Raw genomic sequence first — 15,507 nt, 5'->3', positions numbered from 1 at the left:
CATAGAGCTTCCATATGATCCAGCAATTCCACTCCTAGGTATTTATCCAATGGACACAGAAACATCAATTCCAAAGAACACCTGCACCCCTATGTTTATAGCAGCACTGTTTACAATAGCTAAGCTTTGGAAACAACCCAAATGCCCAAAAATAGATGACTGGATCAAGAAGATGTGGTACATTTATACCATGGAATATTACTCAGCATTCAAAAAAGATAAACACATGCAATTTGCAGCAACATGGATGGCGCTGGAAGGGATCATGCTCAGCGAAATAAGCCAAAAAGAAAAAGAAAAATACCGGATGGTCTCACTCATAGCAGGAATCTAGAAAACTTAAATAAGGGACCAGGAAAATGAATAACTATAAGAAAGTGAAAATCAAAATCAACAAAAAACTATGAACCAGAGACACTTTTAGGGGGGCGGGGGCGGGAGGGGAGGGATTGGGGTCAGAATGGGGGGGCTGCAATTGTATGGGGAATATAACAATAAAATTTATTAAAAAAAAAAGAAATCTATAATTGCTGAGATTCTTTGGTTATGATCTGAGGAGGAAGGGAACATGTTGAACTGTAAAGGAGGTCAAATGTGTATTAAAAGTCCGGTTGTTGACTAAGACTTAAAAAGAAATCAAATGGCAGTGCAATTTGGTAAAAAGGCTATTTGCTCAGGAGACTTAGTGTAGTCCCACACATGACTTATGCTCTAGGGTCCCAGGTGTGAGTTTGAATCTTGGTTCTGCTTCACCCTAGCTGTGGGACCTTGGGAAAGTCACAAATTTTCTGAGCCTTAGTTTTGTCATTTGCAAAATGAGAATGATAATTATGCCCATAGTATCACTGTGACAATGAAATGAGATATTTATGTCTCTGGCACATAATGAATGCTCAGTGAATAATAGAAATTGCTTTATGTTGATAGGAGGCTACTTACCAGCTACATCATCTTATATAGACTTTACTTTTGTGAGTAAGCTTTTTTCAACATGGGGACAATACCCATGCTGCAAGCAATTTGTTTTTTGTAGGTATTAAGTCATATTCATTGTGCAAAGCAGATACAACAGGCAGGTAATATAAGCAGGTAATACGTAAGACAGGTACAAAGCAGATAATATAACAGGCATTAAAAAAATGGCAGTGCTAATGGATAGGTAACACCTCTCAGAGATGGAAGACATAAGAGGTAGAAGTGTCTACTCTTCTGTATTCTGGGACCTATTTGCAGCCTGAAACTTCAAATGCACATGTAATAAAATATATTAGATCATTTTCCACTTTGACCTGTCTCTGACCATACCAAACACCCAGAAAAAGTGGCATCATTGTTGAGGGAAAGGGGCAAGGAAGGGTTCTTAGTCATTTGCCAACATACAGCTCAAGACCTATCCCCCTCACGAAGCCTTCTAAGAATCTTGCCCCCTGGAATTCTCATTCACCTCATTCTTTTACCTCCCAAGTTAAACCCACTAGTATGCATTCTGAGTAAATTATTAACACATATTTCCCATGAGTGTGACTTCTTCATTTTCCACTCAGTTTGAAGGCTTAGAAGGCAAATTCTGTCGGAACATATATGTGCATTTCTTGTGAGAGCAAAAGTCCTCTAGAAATACCAGCTTATTGGACACCCTGTAAGTTAAGTTTCAGAGTAGCCATGACACTTGGGGATATTATATTCATGTTTGTTATAGATGACACAACTGAGGACTTAAAAAAGGAAAGCTTTTTTCATTGTCCTTCTAATGGATGAAAGTGAATTTTTCTTTACTAAATAAATATTAGTTACATACCAGTTACATGCAAAGCCATTTACTTTGGCCTCTTGTGAATACAGAGATGAGTTCCACGTGGATTGTGCTCTAAAGTTGCTTCCATTCTGACAGGTGAGATCAAGCCACCAAAACAAAGAGCCCTGATTCAAAATACATGATAAGGTCCTTAAGAGCAGAGAGAGGAATTAGGAACCTCTTAAGCTTCCTAACAGATATGACATTTTGACTCTTTTGATGGATCATGCAAACTTGGGTATGTGGGAATAAGGTAAATGACATCTGGGAAAAAGATAATTAAATATAAGCCATGTGCATGGAAAAGCAAATAACAGTTTCTGTAGGCTGTAGGACACATAAAGAGAAATAGTAGAGAGATTGATCAGAAAGATCAGTTAAATCATGGAAGCAATGGAAGAAAATACTGAACTCCAGGTTAAATATATTTGAGTTTGTTCTGAAGGGAACTGTGAACTCTAAATACATATCTATCTATCCATCTTTCTATGTGTCTGGCCATCTGTCTATCTACCAAAATATTTTTTTCAAGCTGATTAAGTGCATGATCAGAGTTGGTTTCTATATTAATCCAAAAAATAGCATACAAAAATCCTCAAGGAAGAAATAGAGGTCTATAGGCTTGTATCATAAACCCATTGTTTTAGATAACAGTTTAAATTCACAATGTACAGGTACGGAAGTAATCTCCTTGAGGTCACACAGTTAGTTTTAGTATTAAGACCAGAAGATAGATCTCTTGACTCTCAGTTATATGACTCTTTTTATCCAAGCTTTCCCAGCTTGACATTATGACTGAGGCAAACTAGAGACAGGAGAGAATATTGATGCATTTTAACCAAAACAGCCTGTGGTGCTTCTTCCAAGTTTGACTTGCAATGAATCATAAAGTCAGATCCCCCAATAATGAGCCTATAACAAGGCTAATGATGTTTGTTTTCAAAGGACTTGAGTTGATTTCCATTTGAATGTTGCTATAACTTGGAAGCAATTGGGTTCATATTTTGGGAGAGTGTGATTTTATTTACATATGAAGGGAAATGATATAATGACACAGCTTCAGGTAGAAATGTTTTCTGGCCCTGACAGTGCAGCAGATCCTTCCTGTTCATCACCTCTCCAGTAACCAATAGAATTGGAACAGCATTGTCAGCTCTGGTAACATGGTCAGCAGTGAGCAATCTCCATCATGCAGCCTAGTGGTTCTCACTCTGGCTACACATAGTTTTACTTGGGGTATGTTAAAAAATGTCCATGCCCAGGTTCCACCCCATCATTTAAACTAAGGTCTCAGGGGTTGAGTCCCAACTACTGAATGTTTTTAATGTTCTCAGTTGTGTATCCAAGGTTGAAAACTACTGGTGCTTGGTATTATATGGACTTCAGAAATCAGATGGACCTGAATCTATTGCCAAATACCTGTGAGGTTACTTATCTCTGAGTCTGTTTTCTTATGTGTAAAATAGGAATAATACTTTCTACCTTTCAGGGTTATGACCAATGTTAATGTGAATATATAAATAAAGTACTGATTATCACAGAGTCCAGAACTGAGCAGATATTCAATAAAATGGAGCTAATATTTACCAGTTATTATATTATCATTAAAATTATCATCACTTATAATTTTTATATTACTAATAATAACAACAAGACAACAAGCACTAAGAATAGTAGATGCAGCAGACATGGATTTCATTCTAACTTTACCATGTACATAACTATGTGATTTTGAGTGAGTCAGATCACCTTCTGATCCTCATTTTCCTTGTCAGTAAAATGGAACGGATAAGACCGATCTATTCTTTCCTCCCAAGCTCATTGTGAACATTAAGTAGTTATCCGGGAGAGTGCTTTGTATGGATAGCGTGTTAGAAAAATCAGATTATTATTATAATTTTGATTATTTTATTTTCAGCTGCAATTTTGTGTACTCACCCTGGTGCTAGGGTTATGGTATGTCCAGAAATGTAAGATACAGTCTAGATGGAGAGACAGAATTTATATGTATGTACATAAATAGTACTTAGTTTATTCCTTCATTAGAACACCGATCACACTATATTATCATTAGCTGTTGTCATGCCAGTCTTCCTCACCAGACTGGCTAGCTGGAAGAATTATAAAAACTCCACACACCAATGATATATTTCATGAGCATTTGAATGGATGGAAATTACTATGCCACCTGGAGTGTTCACAGGGATTATATTTGAGCCGAATATTGAGAGATGGTTACAGTACAGATAAGAAATGTGAATAGAGACATGTCAGGCAAGAAAAAGGACAGAGTCTTATGCCTATTTAATCCTGCTGTATGCTAGGTACTCCCTTTAAGCCATTTAAGTTAGTCCTACAATCACCTGAGGAAATTGATAGTCAGTAGGTGAAATAACTGCCTAGGGCCCCACAGCTTGGGAGTATCAGAATAAGGCCCAAGACCAGTGCTGCACAGCTCTATACTCTCCACACTCTCCAATATATTATACTGTCTAACCTAGAGGTAAGAGTTAAGGGCTTGCTTTGATAGGACAGTGTGGACCAATTTGAGTAGAATAGAGCTGGTAGTGAAAGTTCAGGGTTAGTGGCTGGATGATAATTTTGGGCCAGTCCACAGGGGGCCTTGAATTATGTTAAGGAATTTGAACTTCATGTGAATTTGAACTATCATGTGTGGGTTTATTTATTTATTTATTTATTTGTTTGTTTGTTTGTTTGTTTGTTTTTGTGGGACCCTTGCCAGTGGCCGAAGATCTAACTGGCGCTGCAGAGGCTGCAGGCAGCCTCGCAACCCAGCACTCAACTGCTGCGCCACCAGGGGAGGCCCTATCATGTGTGTTTTATAACCACTGGGAAAATCTTCACAGAGAAGATTATTTAAAGTGTGTAAAAATACTTGGAATAAATTTTACAACAGTACCATATTGATTAAATTTAATATTTTTGCATTTAAACTTTTTACATTAATTTTTTTTGTAAAAAAAGATGTAGTGAATGTTAAGACTACTAAAAAAATTTGAATATCAAGATCTGCTAACACCCTTGTAAAGTTGCACATGTCTCTTTTCATGTGGTGTTTCTCAGGTTAATGAGCACATTTTGTGAATTTTTTTTCACTTGATATTATTTTGTATGTGTATATTTTCTATCTGGTGTAAACCCTTGTCAGTTGCTACTTATATGTATATGTTGATTAAATGTTTGTGAAAACTGAATCATCTGCTTACCCTTTGTGGTTGACTTCAACATTTTGCTATGAAGAAATGTGTTTTTATGCCAATTGTTTTTCTTTGTTTTTACTTTTGGATTAATTCATTTGAGTCTGTTACTCAGAGTGGATCAACGGGATCAACAAGTATGAACTGTCTCATATGGACAAGTGTGCATTTCAGCCACAGTGTCCCAGAATTCTTGATGGCTATCAAGATAGAATAAGCTCAGTTTACAGTGCCACCACCAATGTTTCTACCATTATGTCTGTTTTATCATAGTCCTGCCAGAACCATTTTATAAGAAATTAAGCATATTAATACTCTGCTAACTGACTGGGAAACTAAAGATGTAGAGGCAGGAAGGCAAGTTAGGGAACTACTACAATATTTAACTGCAAAAGGCCTGAGTTTTGGTGATGATGGATATAACATTGAAATTCACCATTGACTAAGTGCATACTATGTGCCAGGCACTATCTTAGCATAATAGCACCTAATTAAATCCCATCAATACCTCTGTAAGACAATGTATTATTTATCTTGATTATGTAGATTAGACATAGCAAACTAATATGACATGCCTTAAGTCACATAAATATGACATTCCAGAGCTGGGGTTCAAAAATACTTTCTGCAAGAATTAAAAAAAAAAAATCCAGAGATCTTAATGATCAAAAATAAATGGGGACCAAAAGAAGTAATCCATATAACTTAGATATTGGGTGAATGCTCATAAGTACTGTCATTTTACTAACTGACCAAGTTTATGGTACTGTTCTCTTTTCCAGGAGATTCTGACAGTTTCAGCAAATTGAGACCTTCAGGAGAAAAACCAACTATCAGTCGACCTCCAGTGAGGCCTCCGGATCCTCCCTGCCGGGTAACAACTCCCTCCAAACCAGAAGCAAAGCCAGATATTGTGGCTGGCAATACAGGAGACATCCCATCATCTGTGTAAGTGTGTGGTTGTTCCTAAACCTTGATCTAAAGCCCATCTTAGGTAACCAGGAATGCTTTCAGGATTACCATTTTGGTTGTGAAGGATATATAGAGCATATCCCTAGGCCATATTTCACTTCATAGTCTAGGGGAATGTCACAGACCACCCCTTGTTGAAGTGTTCAACTGAGCATTCAAGGCTGAGAGGATTTCTTAAAGCTGAAGAGTTTGAACCTTAGTGTCTAATAGGGGAAACCATTTTTCCTAGTTGCCCTGATCTCTGTGGATAAAATTACCTTCTATTTTCATGCTCTCTTGGCTCTGTAAATTTTTCCAATTTCTGTTATTGCTACTGTTTTCCTTAAAATAATTTTTATTGTGGTAACATTAGTCTACAACATTATGTAAGCTCCAGGTACACAGAATTGTAATTCTGGAACTATAAACATCATATTATGACTGCCCCAAAAAGTCTAGTTTCCAACCATTACCATACACTCTTTTATTTTTTTTTTAAGATTTTATATATTTATTTATACAAGCACTGGGTATAGTCAGAAGTGCGGGAGGGTGAGAGAATTCAGCAGAGTCAGAGGGGAGAGCAGAGCAGGCAGAATGATGAAGTACACTGCTGAGGGGTGCAGCAGGCGGCAGGAGAGGTCTATGCGCCATGTGGGACCCTCGCCTGGTGGCTGGGGATCGAACCAATGCTGCAGAGGCTGCGGGCAGCTTCACAACCCAGCGCTCAAATGCTGAGCCACCAGGGAGGCCCACCATACACTCTTTTAAAAAATAAGTTAATGAACAGATTTGTTCATTGTATCTGTGTTTTGAGACTTTTTTTTAAAATAAGCAAGGGTATGATTTTTTAAAAAATATTCCAAAATGACTCCTCTTCTCCAGAGAGCTTCTTGCATGTTAGTATCTGAAATGACATCCAACAGGCCTTCCTGAGATTGGACTATAAGACAAGGAACTAGATAAAAATGTGTAATGTGGGGCCACTGCCATTCTAGGAACCAGTCTTGCTTGATCACAACAAACATAGCTGCACTCTCTGCAACAAGCTCCTGGGACCCTTTTCAGTAAACTGTCTTCTGATGTTTCTTTTTCTTGAGTCTCTACTTTTCCAAAGTTGTAAAATGGGGGAAATAAAATCAAAGCCTCCACTATTTTGACTAATTAATTAGGTGTATTTTCAAAGCACCAAAAATTGTGCTTTGAAACAGAAGATTTGTTTCACCAAGAATAAGAATATGAACTAGGACTAGCCTGATTAGTAATATATGTTGACTATTCTGAAGTGACAGGGAGCAAAGGGTATCAGCCAATGCCTTAAGGTTTCCTGTGGGCTCTGAGCAATTTCACATTCTGAAACTTGGATTTCTCCTTAGACCAGGGTCCTTTGCATGATAAGGCAGGGCCTAACATTTGTGGCCCACCTGTTTCATACTCTTCTGTCTTTTCAATTAGCCATTAGTTCCACAGGTATTCCAGAACAACTCATAGAACTTGGTTGACTTCTCTTTCCAGGGTGGCTTCTAGGACCAGGTTCTTTGAAACAGCTTCCCGGAAAACAGGAAGGTAAGAGACACAAACAAGTGAGAGAAGAGAAGCCATGTCACATATTTATTTATTTATTTATTAAAGATTTATCTATTTATTCACGCAAGCACTGGGTACAGTCAGAAGTGCGGGAGGGTGATAGGATTCACCAGAGCCAGAGTAGGGAACAGAACAGGGAGACTGACGAAATACACTGCTGAGGGGAGCAGTGGGCGAGGCAGGAGAGATCTGTTGCACAATGTGGGACCCTCGCCAGTGGCCGGGGATTGAACCAGCACCGTAGAGGCTGCAGGCAGCTTTGCAGCCCAGCGCTCAACCACTGCGCCACCAGGGGAGGCCCCCATGCCACTTATCGATAAATGCAACATTAGCATTTCTTTTGCAGACTTAAGTTATCTTTTCTGTTCCTCTGCAGCTCTGTGCTCCTGTGTTTGTCCCTCTCTCTGCCCATCTCTGCATCTGCCTGTTTCTCACTATATGTCTCTGTATTTATTTCTGTACCTGTTTGTCTTTATATTTGTCACTACTTGTTTTTTTACTTATCTCTGTTCTGTGTTGTCTGTCATGTTCAGTCTTTCTGTTTCTGTTTTTATTTTATGTAATTTAATTAAAATTATTTTTAATTTTTTCTTTTATTAAGGTAACATTGGTTTATGATACTGTGTGTGATTTAGGGGTTTGGGTTCATACCTCTTCAGATACATGTTACCACATCACACCTACCACCAAAGCACCAGTAATCTTCCAACATAGTAATTGAGCTTCCTATCTTCTTGACACTTCACATTCCACCCCCACTCTGGTAGCCTCAATGTTAAGGTTTCTTTTTGCTTTAGTTCTGTAAGCTCTTTCGTTTGGTTTCTTTATATCCTAATTATGAGCAAAATCATTTAGTATTTTTTCTCTCATTCTAAATTATTTGCTTAGTATAATCTCCTTCAGACCCATCCACATTGTCACATTTCACAAACAACAGTATTTCATGTTTTTTTTTATAGCTGAGTAGTATTCCATTGTGATTATGTACCACATCTTTATCCATTCATCTGTCTTGGGCACTTAGGGTTACCATAACTTGATTGTTGTTATTAGTGCTAAAATGAACACAGTTCCCTCAATTGCTACATCATAAGGTAGATCTACTTTTAATATTTTTGATAAACCTCATACTGTTTTCCATACAGGCAAAGTCAGTCTATATTCCCACCAACAGTATACAAGGTTGTTTTTTTTTTTTTTCCCCCACACTCTTGCCGACATTTGCTCTTTTTTTTTTCCCTCTCATTTTGGACCATTTGCATGGAAATGAGGTGGTATACAATTGTGGTTTTGATTTGCATTTCTCTGATGATCAATGATAAACATTTTTTATGTTCCCGTTGACCATTTATATGTCTATCTGAATATCTTCTGTCCATTTTTTGATTAGGTTTTTCTTGTTTTCTTGTTGAGTTGGATGAGTTCTTTGTAGATCTAAAATATTAGATGTTGTTGGATGTATGATGTACTGATATTTTTCTACCATTCAGTAGGGTGTTTTCTCATTTTTCATATTTTATTAATTTGCCAGTGATTTACTTAACTTTATGATTTTGGGAATACAAATTTACCCCTCCATATGTACACATACTTCACTTGTGTTGTGGGTAGAGTCAGTCTCTCGCTCTCTCTCCCCTGATGCAGCCAGCCACTATTTGCCTCTTGGTGAGTGAGTTCAGTTCATTTATACTCAGTGTGATTATTGATAAGTGAGGGCTTTCTACTGACATTTTGTTTTTAGTTTTCTGGTTCTATTTTTTTGTTATTGTTTTTTGTGGACTTTTTCCCCCTTGATTTATATAGAAGAGCTACTTTCAACATTTCATGCAGGGGGTATCTAGAATTAGCAAACTTTTGCCTTTTTTTTTTTTTTTTTTTGAAAGGCCTTTATTTCACCCTTAGATCTGAAACTGAGTGTTGCAGTACATACTATTCTTGGCTGGTAGTTTTTATCTGGAAGAGGTTGAAAAAGTAATTCCAATCTCTCCTAACCTGAAGAGTTTCTGTTGAAATGTCTGATGAATGCCTGATGGAGTACCTTTTAAAGTCACCTGCTTTTTATGCCTAGTTCCACTGAATATTATTTTTTTGTTTGTTTTGAGCTCTTTATTTATTTCCCTTGGAAAAATTTGAGGGGGAGTAAACCTGCAGAGTCCATCCTCTCTAAAACCAGTAAAACATAATCTCCAGTTATAGAACTGATTATCTGGTTTTCTGCATCCTTCCTTCCTTTCCTTTTTTTTTTTTTTGTTTCCTTCCTTCCTTTATGCTTTTAAAAGTCCACAGATGCTGATACAGTCTGTTCAAGGTCTGATATTTGGAAGCCTTTGAGACTAGAACACCTGGAAAAATGGTTGCTTAGATTTCAGGGACTCTTCTGTGAGTTTACCCCATGTTGCTTATCAGATAGTTTGAAACTGTGCTTCCTGGTGTGTGACAGGAGTGTAACTTTCTAGACGGTTGTTTTAAAGCAAAATAATGTGCCTTTACCAGTAGTGGAACTACTGATATCATCTAGTTAAACCTGAGTTATCACTCATCAGGACATGATTCTACATACCAGATCACTCTAGTTCTGCTTGGCAGTCACCCAGAGCGACCTCTAGGCAGGGTCAGCTTCTCCTTAGCCAATAATTTACCATTATTCCAGCATAACAGATGAAAGTAAGTTCAGGGCCCCAGATTTTCTTACCAATAGAATGAAGATAAAGCTTTCACCTAGGAAATTTTAAACAGTGTTAGTCAAATACCCACCTTGACAAATAAAAATCAGAGAGATATCTTAATACTTCAATAAACTACCAACCTAAAAGCAGGCCTGCTTCCTACCTCCTGGTGGTCCTTCCCCTCTCCTTTGGATAAGCCATATGAGGAAAAATACCAAGGAAGCAGAATGAAGTACATTAGAATTAACAGAATGAATCAGGCAAATCTAAGGAAAAGATTTTTAGAGGCGGTGATATCTGAGCTGGGGTTTTAAAGATTTTTCACCAAAAAATGAACGATTAATCTGTAGCCTTGAACAAGGAACCAATATATTGTGGAGGGATATATAAGAGCTGGAACGAAGTCCAATCAAATCTTTAAGTGAGGGCAACTTATATTAGGGGAACTATAGCCAAACTGCGGTTGAGAACATGGATACAGCCTGGACTTTGTCAGCTAGTACTCAGGGAAGGCTGGGACCAACCACAATCTATGGGCTTCGGCTAAAGTAGACAGTTCAGGCTGGAGCACGGCTCTATCTACCCTATTTCTGGGCCTCTGTAACCTGGATTTATTCCTGTTACTTATCTCTAGTTCCCATCTTGGCATGAATGTGTGTAAGACAAATTTGAGTACACCTGTCCTTCAGTATGTCATAAACCACCATCCTAGATACCGAGAACTTCCTCCCATTCAGCATCCACATAGGGAAAGAACCCTCCTGTCTAAGCTCCTGCCTTGTAACTATCACTTGCATGAGTGTATATACATGCTGATCACTAGTCAAGATCCTTAGCCTACCCACAGTCAATCCCATCTATTGACATTGTTACCAAACTCTTATCTTTAATGAAAATGACAATCTTTCTAAACTTTGCCCTGCCTCTTTTTGCTTCCCCTCTTTACACCCAATTGTAATGTGACATTTGAATAACCTCACTACCTTATTCATCTCCTTTCCATAGAAATTACACAAAATAAAAAGCAATGAAAAACGGTTCATCAAGAAGAGGAAGGGAAGGCATTTCTGGAAGGCACAACAGCTTATGCAACAGGTTCAGGAAGTGATTAGTGTCCCACTTTGTCTGGAATTTTAAGACGAAAAGAGGGAAGCTTAGTTGGAGGTGAAGTCAGAAAGATGTTTTGGGGCCAGATCTTAAAGTCTTGTATGGAATACTAAGGAGTTTGTTTCATACAATAGTCCATGTTGAATCATGGAAGATTTTTAAGCAAGACAATACATATTCTGAGCTGACTTAGTTGCAAAAATATAAATCATTCTGGTGATAATAGGGAGATGGATGAGAAAGTAAATACAAGACAGTAACACCAGTTAGGAGGTTAGTCATTCTGGCAAGAGTTAATGATGCCCTGACCTATGGCATTGACAATGGGAATGGAATGGAAGGGACAGACTTGAGGTAGGCTCACTAAGACCTTACTGAGCTTTCAATTATGGAGCACTAGAAAATAATAGAGAAAAGCATCTAATTTAGGCAATTAAGTAAATTATAACAATAATTGATCATGGAGGAACAAGTTTTGTGGAAAGTTGTTTTGCTCAATTTTGGACATGGCGTTTCTGAAGACCCTGTGGAGTGTTCATATACAGATATCCACTGGGCAACTGCAACTTAGACTAGTAGTTGGGGCTGGGCATATATAAATTTAGGCCTGCAAGTGTTCAGTACAACCACTATAAAACTCTTTGAGGGGCATTTATATAGAATACAATGTGAAAGATTGTGCTTTGGGGTAGGAATCCTCAGTATTTGGTAGTGATTAAACCATGGATTAGAATAAAATTAATCAAGGATAGGGTGTAAATAGACTCAAGAGAGAAGAAACAAACAATCCTGAAGACAGAGCCTGGGCCCAGCTGTTGTCTGGGAAATTCTCATTACACTATGGGGGGGGGGTTATTCTCAGAGATTAACTTTTCCCTCCAGTTGTCTCCAAACTGCCACATTAGGACAGATCTAAGCACATCGAAAGACTGGCAAGGTTGGTTTGGTCTTCAAGGCAAAGGAGAATGCATGTTTCATATGGCATTGTCCTCTATCCCTGTCCTTCTCCCTAATATATATTATCATATAATGTAGTGTGTGGTTTGATGACAGTTTCTCTGGGCTCCCCTAGCCTCCCATAATTTGGCATTATTGTTCTGTCACCTGAAAGATGGCTTCATATTTGGGAGACTAGGCTCTCTAAACTTGCCAGAGAGTTAACCCAACCAATAAGCATGGAGTTGTATACTTTGAAACTTCTGGATGGAATCACTTCCTCATTTTTCATATGGCTTTTTTGTTACTGTCCTACAAAAGTCACCCATGGCCATGCTTTCCCATTCCAGATCTGATTTATAGAGTATTAGTAAAATGTTTTTCCTCCTCCATCCACAGCTCTCAAGGCAGACTTCCTGGAGATGAGAGTTGAGGCCACAGGTATGTAATTTCCACCAATTTTTACAGAACCTAGTTGTAGGATCTTAGATTTGAGGACTGGAATACCATGCTGGTCCAAAGAATAGGAACTCACCACCATGTCTTAGTTTATTACCCTATCATTATCTGACCCTTAAACCTGCTGCCCTCCAACTCTAAGGTCCTCTGATTTTAAGTCCTTCCTTTTCCCTTTCTACCCCAGACAAACTACAGTATAGCTTTACAAATTGCCTTTGAATCAAGGCTGTGGCATATTGGATAAATACATTTCCTTCTCTGAGCCTCCATTTCCCAATTTGTAAAATGAAAAGTTTGGAAATTTCTAAATCTGGCATCCTTTGTGTCTATAAGAAGATCAGTAACCACTCTTGGTATTGTAGCAGGTGCCAAGATCCCTTTTAGCATCTGTAGAGAAACATCATTCCTTCAGATAAAATAATTATTTTTCTCTTACTTACCTGGACCTTCATCATTAGACCTTTATATTTGTATAATGCCAAGCACTTTCATATCTATTATGCAATTTGACTCACATAGAATACCAAAGATATGGAGGATAATATCTATTTCAACAAGTAAAGGAACTGAGGTTTAAAGGGCATAAATGACTTGTAAAGATCACAGGAGCTGCTAAACTTAGTCATGCAATTCTCTACCTAGAAATTCTTTGACTGTCAGATTTCTGATATAACATCAGCCGATATACACATAAATCTAGATCCAGGTGTCTGGATCTTGGCTTTTCATTCACTCGCCAGCCCTCCTTTTCTTCCTATTGATATTACCCATCCTCAGTATCCAAGACCCAAGTCCTTCTCATACTTCAAGATAAAGTTCCAGTAAAGGAAATTTGGAGTTATTGTAGAGTCATAAAGGCAATGACCATGCTACAGAAAGAGTTGGGGCATCAGGCTCAGAAGAATTAGACTTTTGCTTTCCCTGTGGACTATTTGGGGATTTGAGTTAAGACCAAGGGCACAGTGTCCAGTCCTGATTATAGTATCATCATAAGCCATTTTATGGGATGTGAGTTATAAGGACCTTTTCCTAGCCAGCTCAGAAGATCAGCAACCAATTGTAGGTTTAACTACCAACTAAGAGAGGCCCCATTGCTTACTGGCTATTAAAGTGCTTGATTAGTCCTAGCAAGTTCCTTACTCTCTTATTTCCCTTTCAGGTTATAAACGCCTTGGCCTCGAGTCCTTTTCCAGGTTCTGGAAGGGTCTCCTTCAAACCCTTGTGTGCTAAGTCATTTTGTGCTGAGGAGCAGCTCCTTCCTGGCCCTGCACCTTCAGGCTCTCGGATGCCATAAAATAAGGGGTAAATGTCCTAGACACAGATTTATTTATCCTTCGTATTCTGTATTCATTCCCTCAGAATGTCTATCTTGAGCTGCTGTAAGTCTGTGAATGGCTGAACTCTCTGAAACCAGACTCTGCAGAAACAAGCTATCCACTGTCCTGAGTTGAAGAGAGGAGCTCAGTTTTCAACTCTTCTCTGAACTTCCTGCTTCTTCAAAAGGCCACAGAACTCTGAAATGTTTGGGCCTAAAGACTGATCTCAGAGGTCTTACTCTGAGCTAAAAGCTACTTGAGTTGGGGCCATTGCTTACCTTAGAAGTAGGAAGTAGGAAAGTTTGCTGAACATTGCACAAGCTTAACATGTATTTTATTCAAGATATGGACCCTGGTACCAGATTGGATGTATGGCACTGCAATATATTGCCAAGGACCTGTCTGTTTCTGTGGGACCATACAGCATGGGTGATGACCCCACAACCCCACCATGTGGACTCAGGAAGGTGGCCTTTCTGCTCTTGCATACAGCTGCATAGGACAAATCTGCAAAGCATGTTTTGCATGTGAAAGCATAGGCCTGTTTGAATAATTTTTCATCCTGTTTTCTTCTGACAGCTTCCTTTCTAAGCCATCAAGAAAGAAACAAACACTGAAAGTTCACTTTAAAAGACAGACTTTGTCTTGCAAGAGTTCCATTTTGGGTTGAATATTAAGAAAAATTGTTAAGATTGATTGAGGCCAGGCAGCTGTCACAGTTGCTTTATATTTGCTTTCTACAGATAAGCTCTTTTATCTCCCAAAAGAAGCATTTCTTATCCCAGTGTCCATGGATTCAGGAACTTAATTAAGCCTCTGGAATTGTATGCTGAATTCCACAGCAATGTGTCTGTTCTGGAGGGATATTCCATCACATACTACTGACTTTCAAATGAGCCTGTGACCCAATAAAGCTTAGGAACCCTAGCCCTCTATATAAAAGACTCTTTTTACAAACCAAAGTATTTGATTGAAAGAGACATTCAAAATCATTTATTCTAACTACTTAGTTTACTATTGGGTAAACTAGGGGAGGGAAAATTAGTCGTCATGCCTAAACAAGATCCCTGATCCCCGGACTACCTTTCAAGGTTCTTTCCATTGTACTGCACTTAACCTCGCAAGGGGTCTTTCTAGCAAGGGTCATCATTCTGAAGGTTTAACATTTCCCTTTCATGAGATTCACATATTTTGCCACCAAATGGAAAACTTCCAGACATAAGATCCTGATCTTACTCATTTGACATCTCAATCATTAGAAAGGAACCAAAACACAACTGGTGTTGTGAGTCAGAAATCTGAGGAGTAGGCATTTATGATTTCTTTTTCTATTGATAGAAGGGAAACTACTTGAGAAAGTGTCATTGCTTGAGTTCCTGTGCAGATACGTGGATCACAGACATTTTAGGGTCTGTGTAATTATAATGTGGCCCAGTATATGAGAAAGGGCTTTCCTACTGGGATACTTCTAG

General features: G+C 38.4%; 1 protein-coding gene across 2 annotated transcripts in view; it reads left to right on the top strand.

Moving 5' to 3' along the window:
- OPHN1 (oligophrenin 1) overlaps positions 1-12,693 on the top strand; it is a gene marked incomplete at both ends in the record, with an annotated part of 458,306 nt that extends 445,613 nt beyond the window's left edge. For both annotated transcript variants that reach the window (XM_084258483.1, XM_084258482.1), the window contains 3 exons: positions 5,796-5,961; positions 7,480-7,530; positions 12,660-12,693. In XM_084258483.1, the coding sequence (XP_084114609.1) occupies positions 5,796-5,961; positions 7,480-7,530; positions 12,660-12,693 (251 nt within the window). The remainder of the gene's footprint in view (positions 1-5,795; positions 5,962-7,479; positions 7,531-12,659) is intronic.
- Between the last annotated feature and the right edge of the window lie 2,814 nt (positions 12,694-15,507).

Source organism: Talpa europaea, assembly GCF_964194135.1.
Source record: "Talpa europaea genome assembly, chromosome: X".
Taxonomy (NCBI): domain Eukaryota; kingdom Metazoa; phylum Chordata; class Mammalia; order Eulipotyphla; family Talpidae; genus Talpa; species Talpa europaea.
The sequence above is the reverse complement of the archived record's forward strand: the minus strand, read 5'-3'. Positions and strand labels throughout refer to the sequence as shown.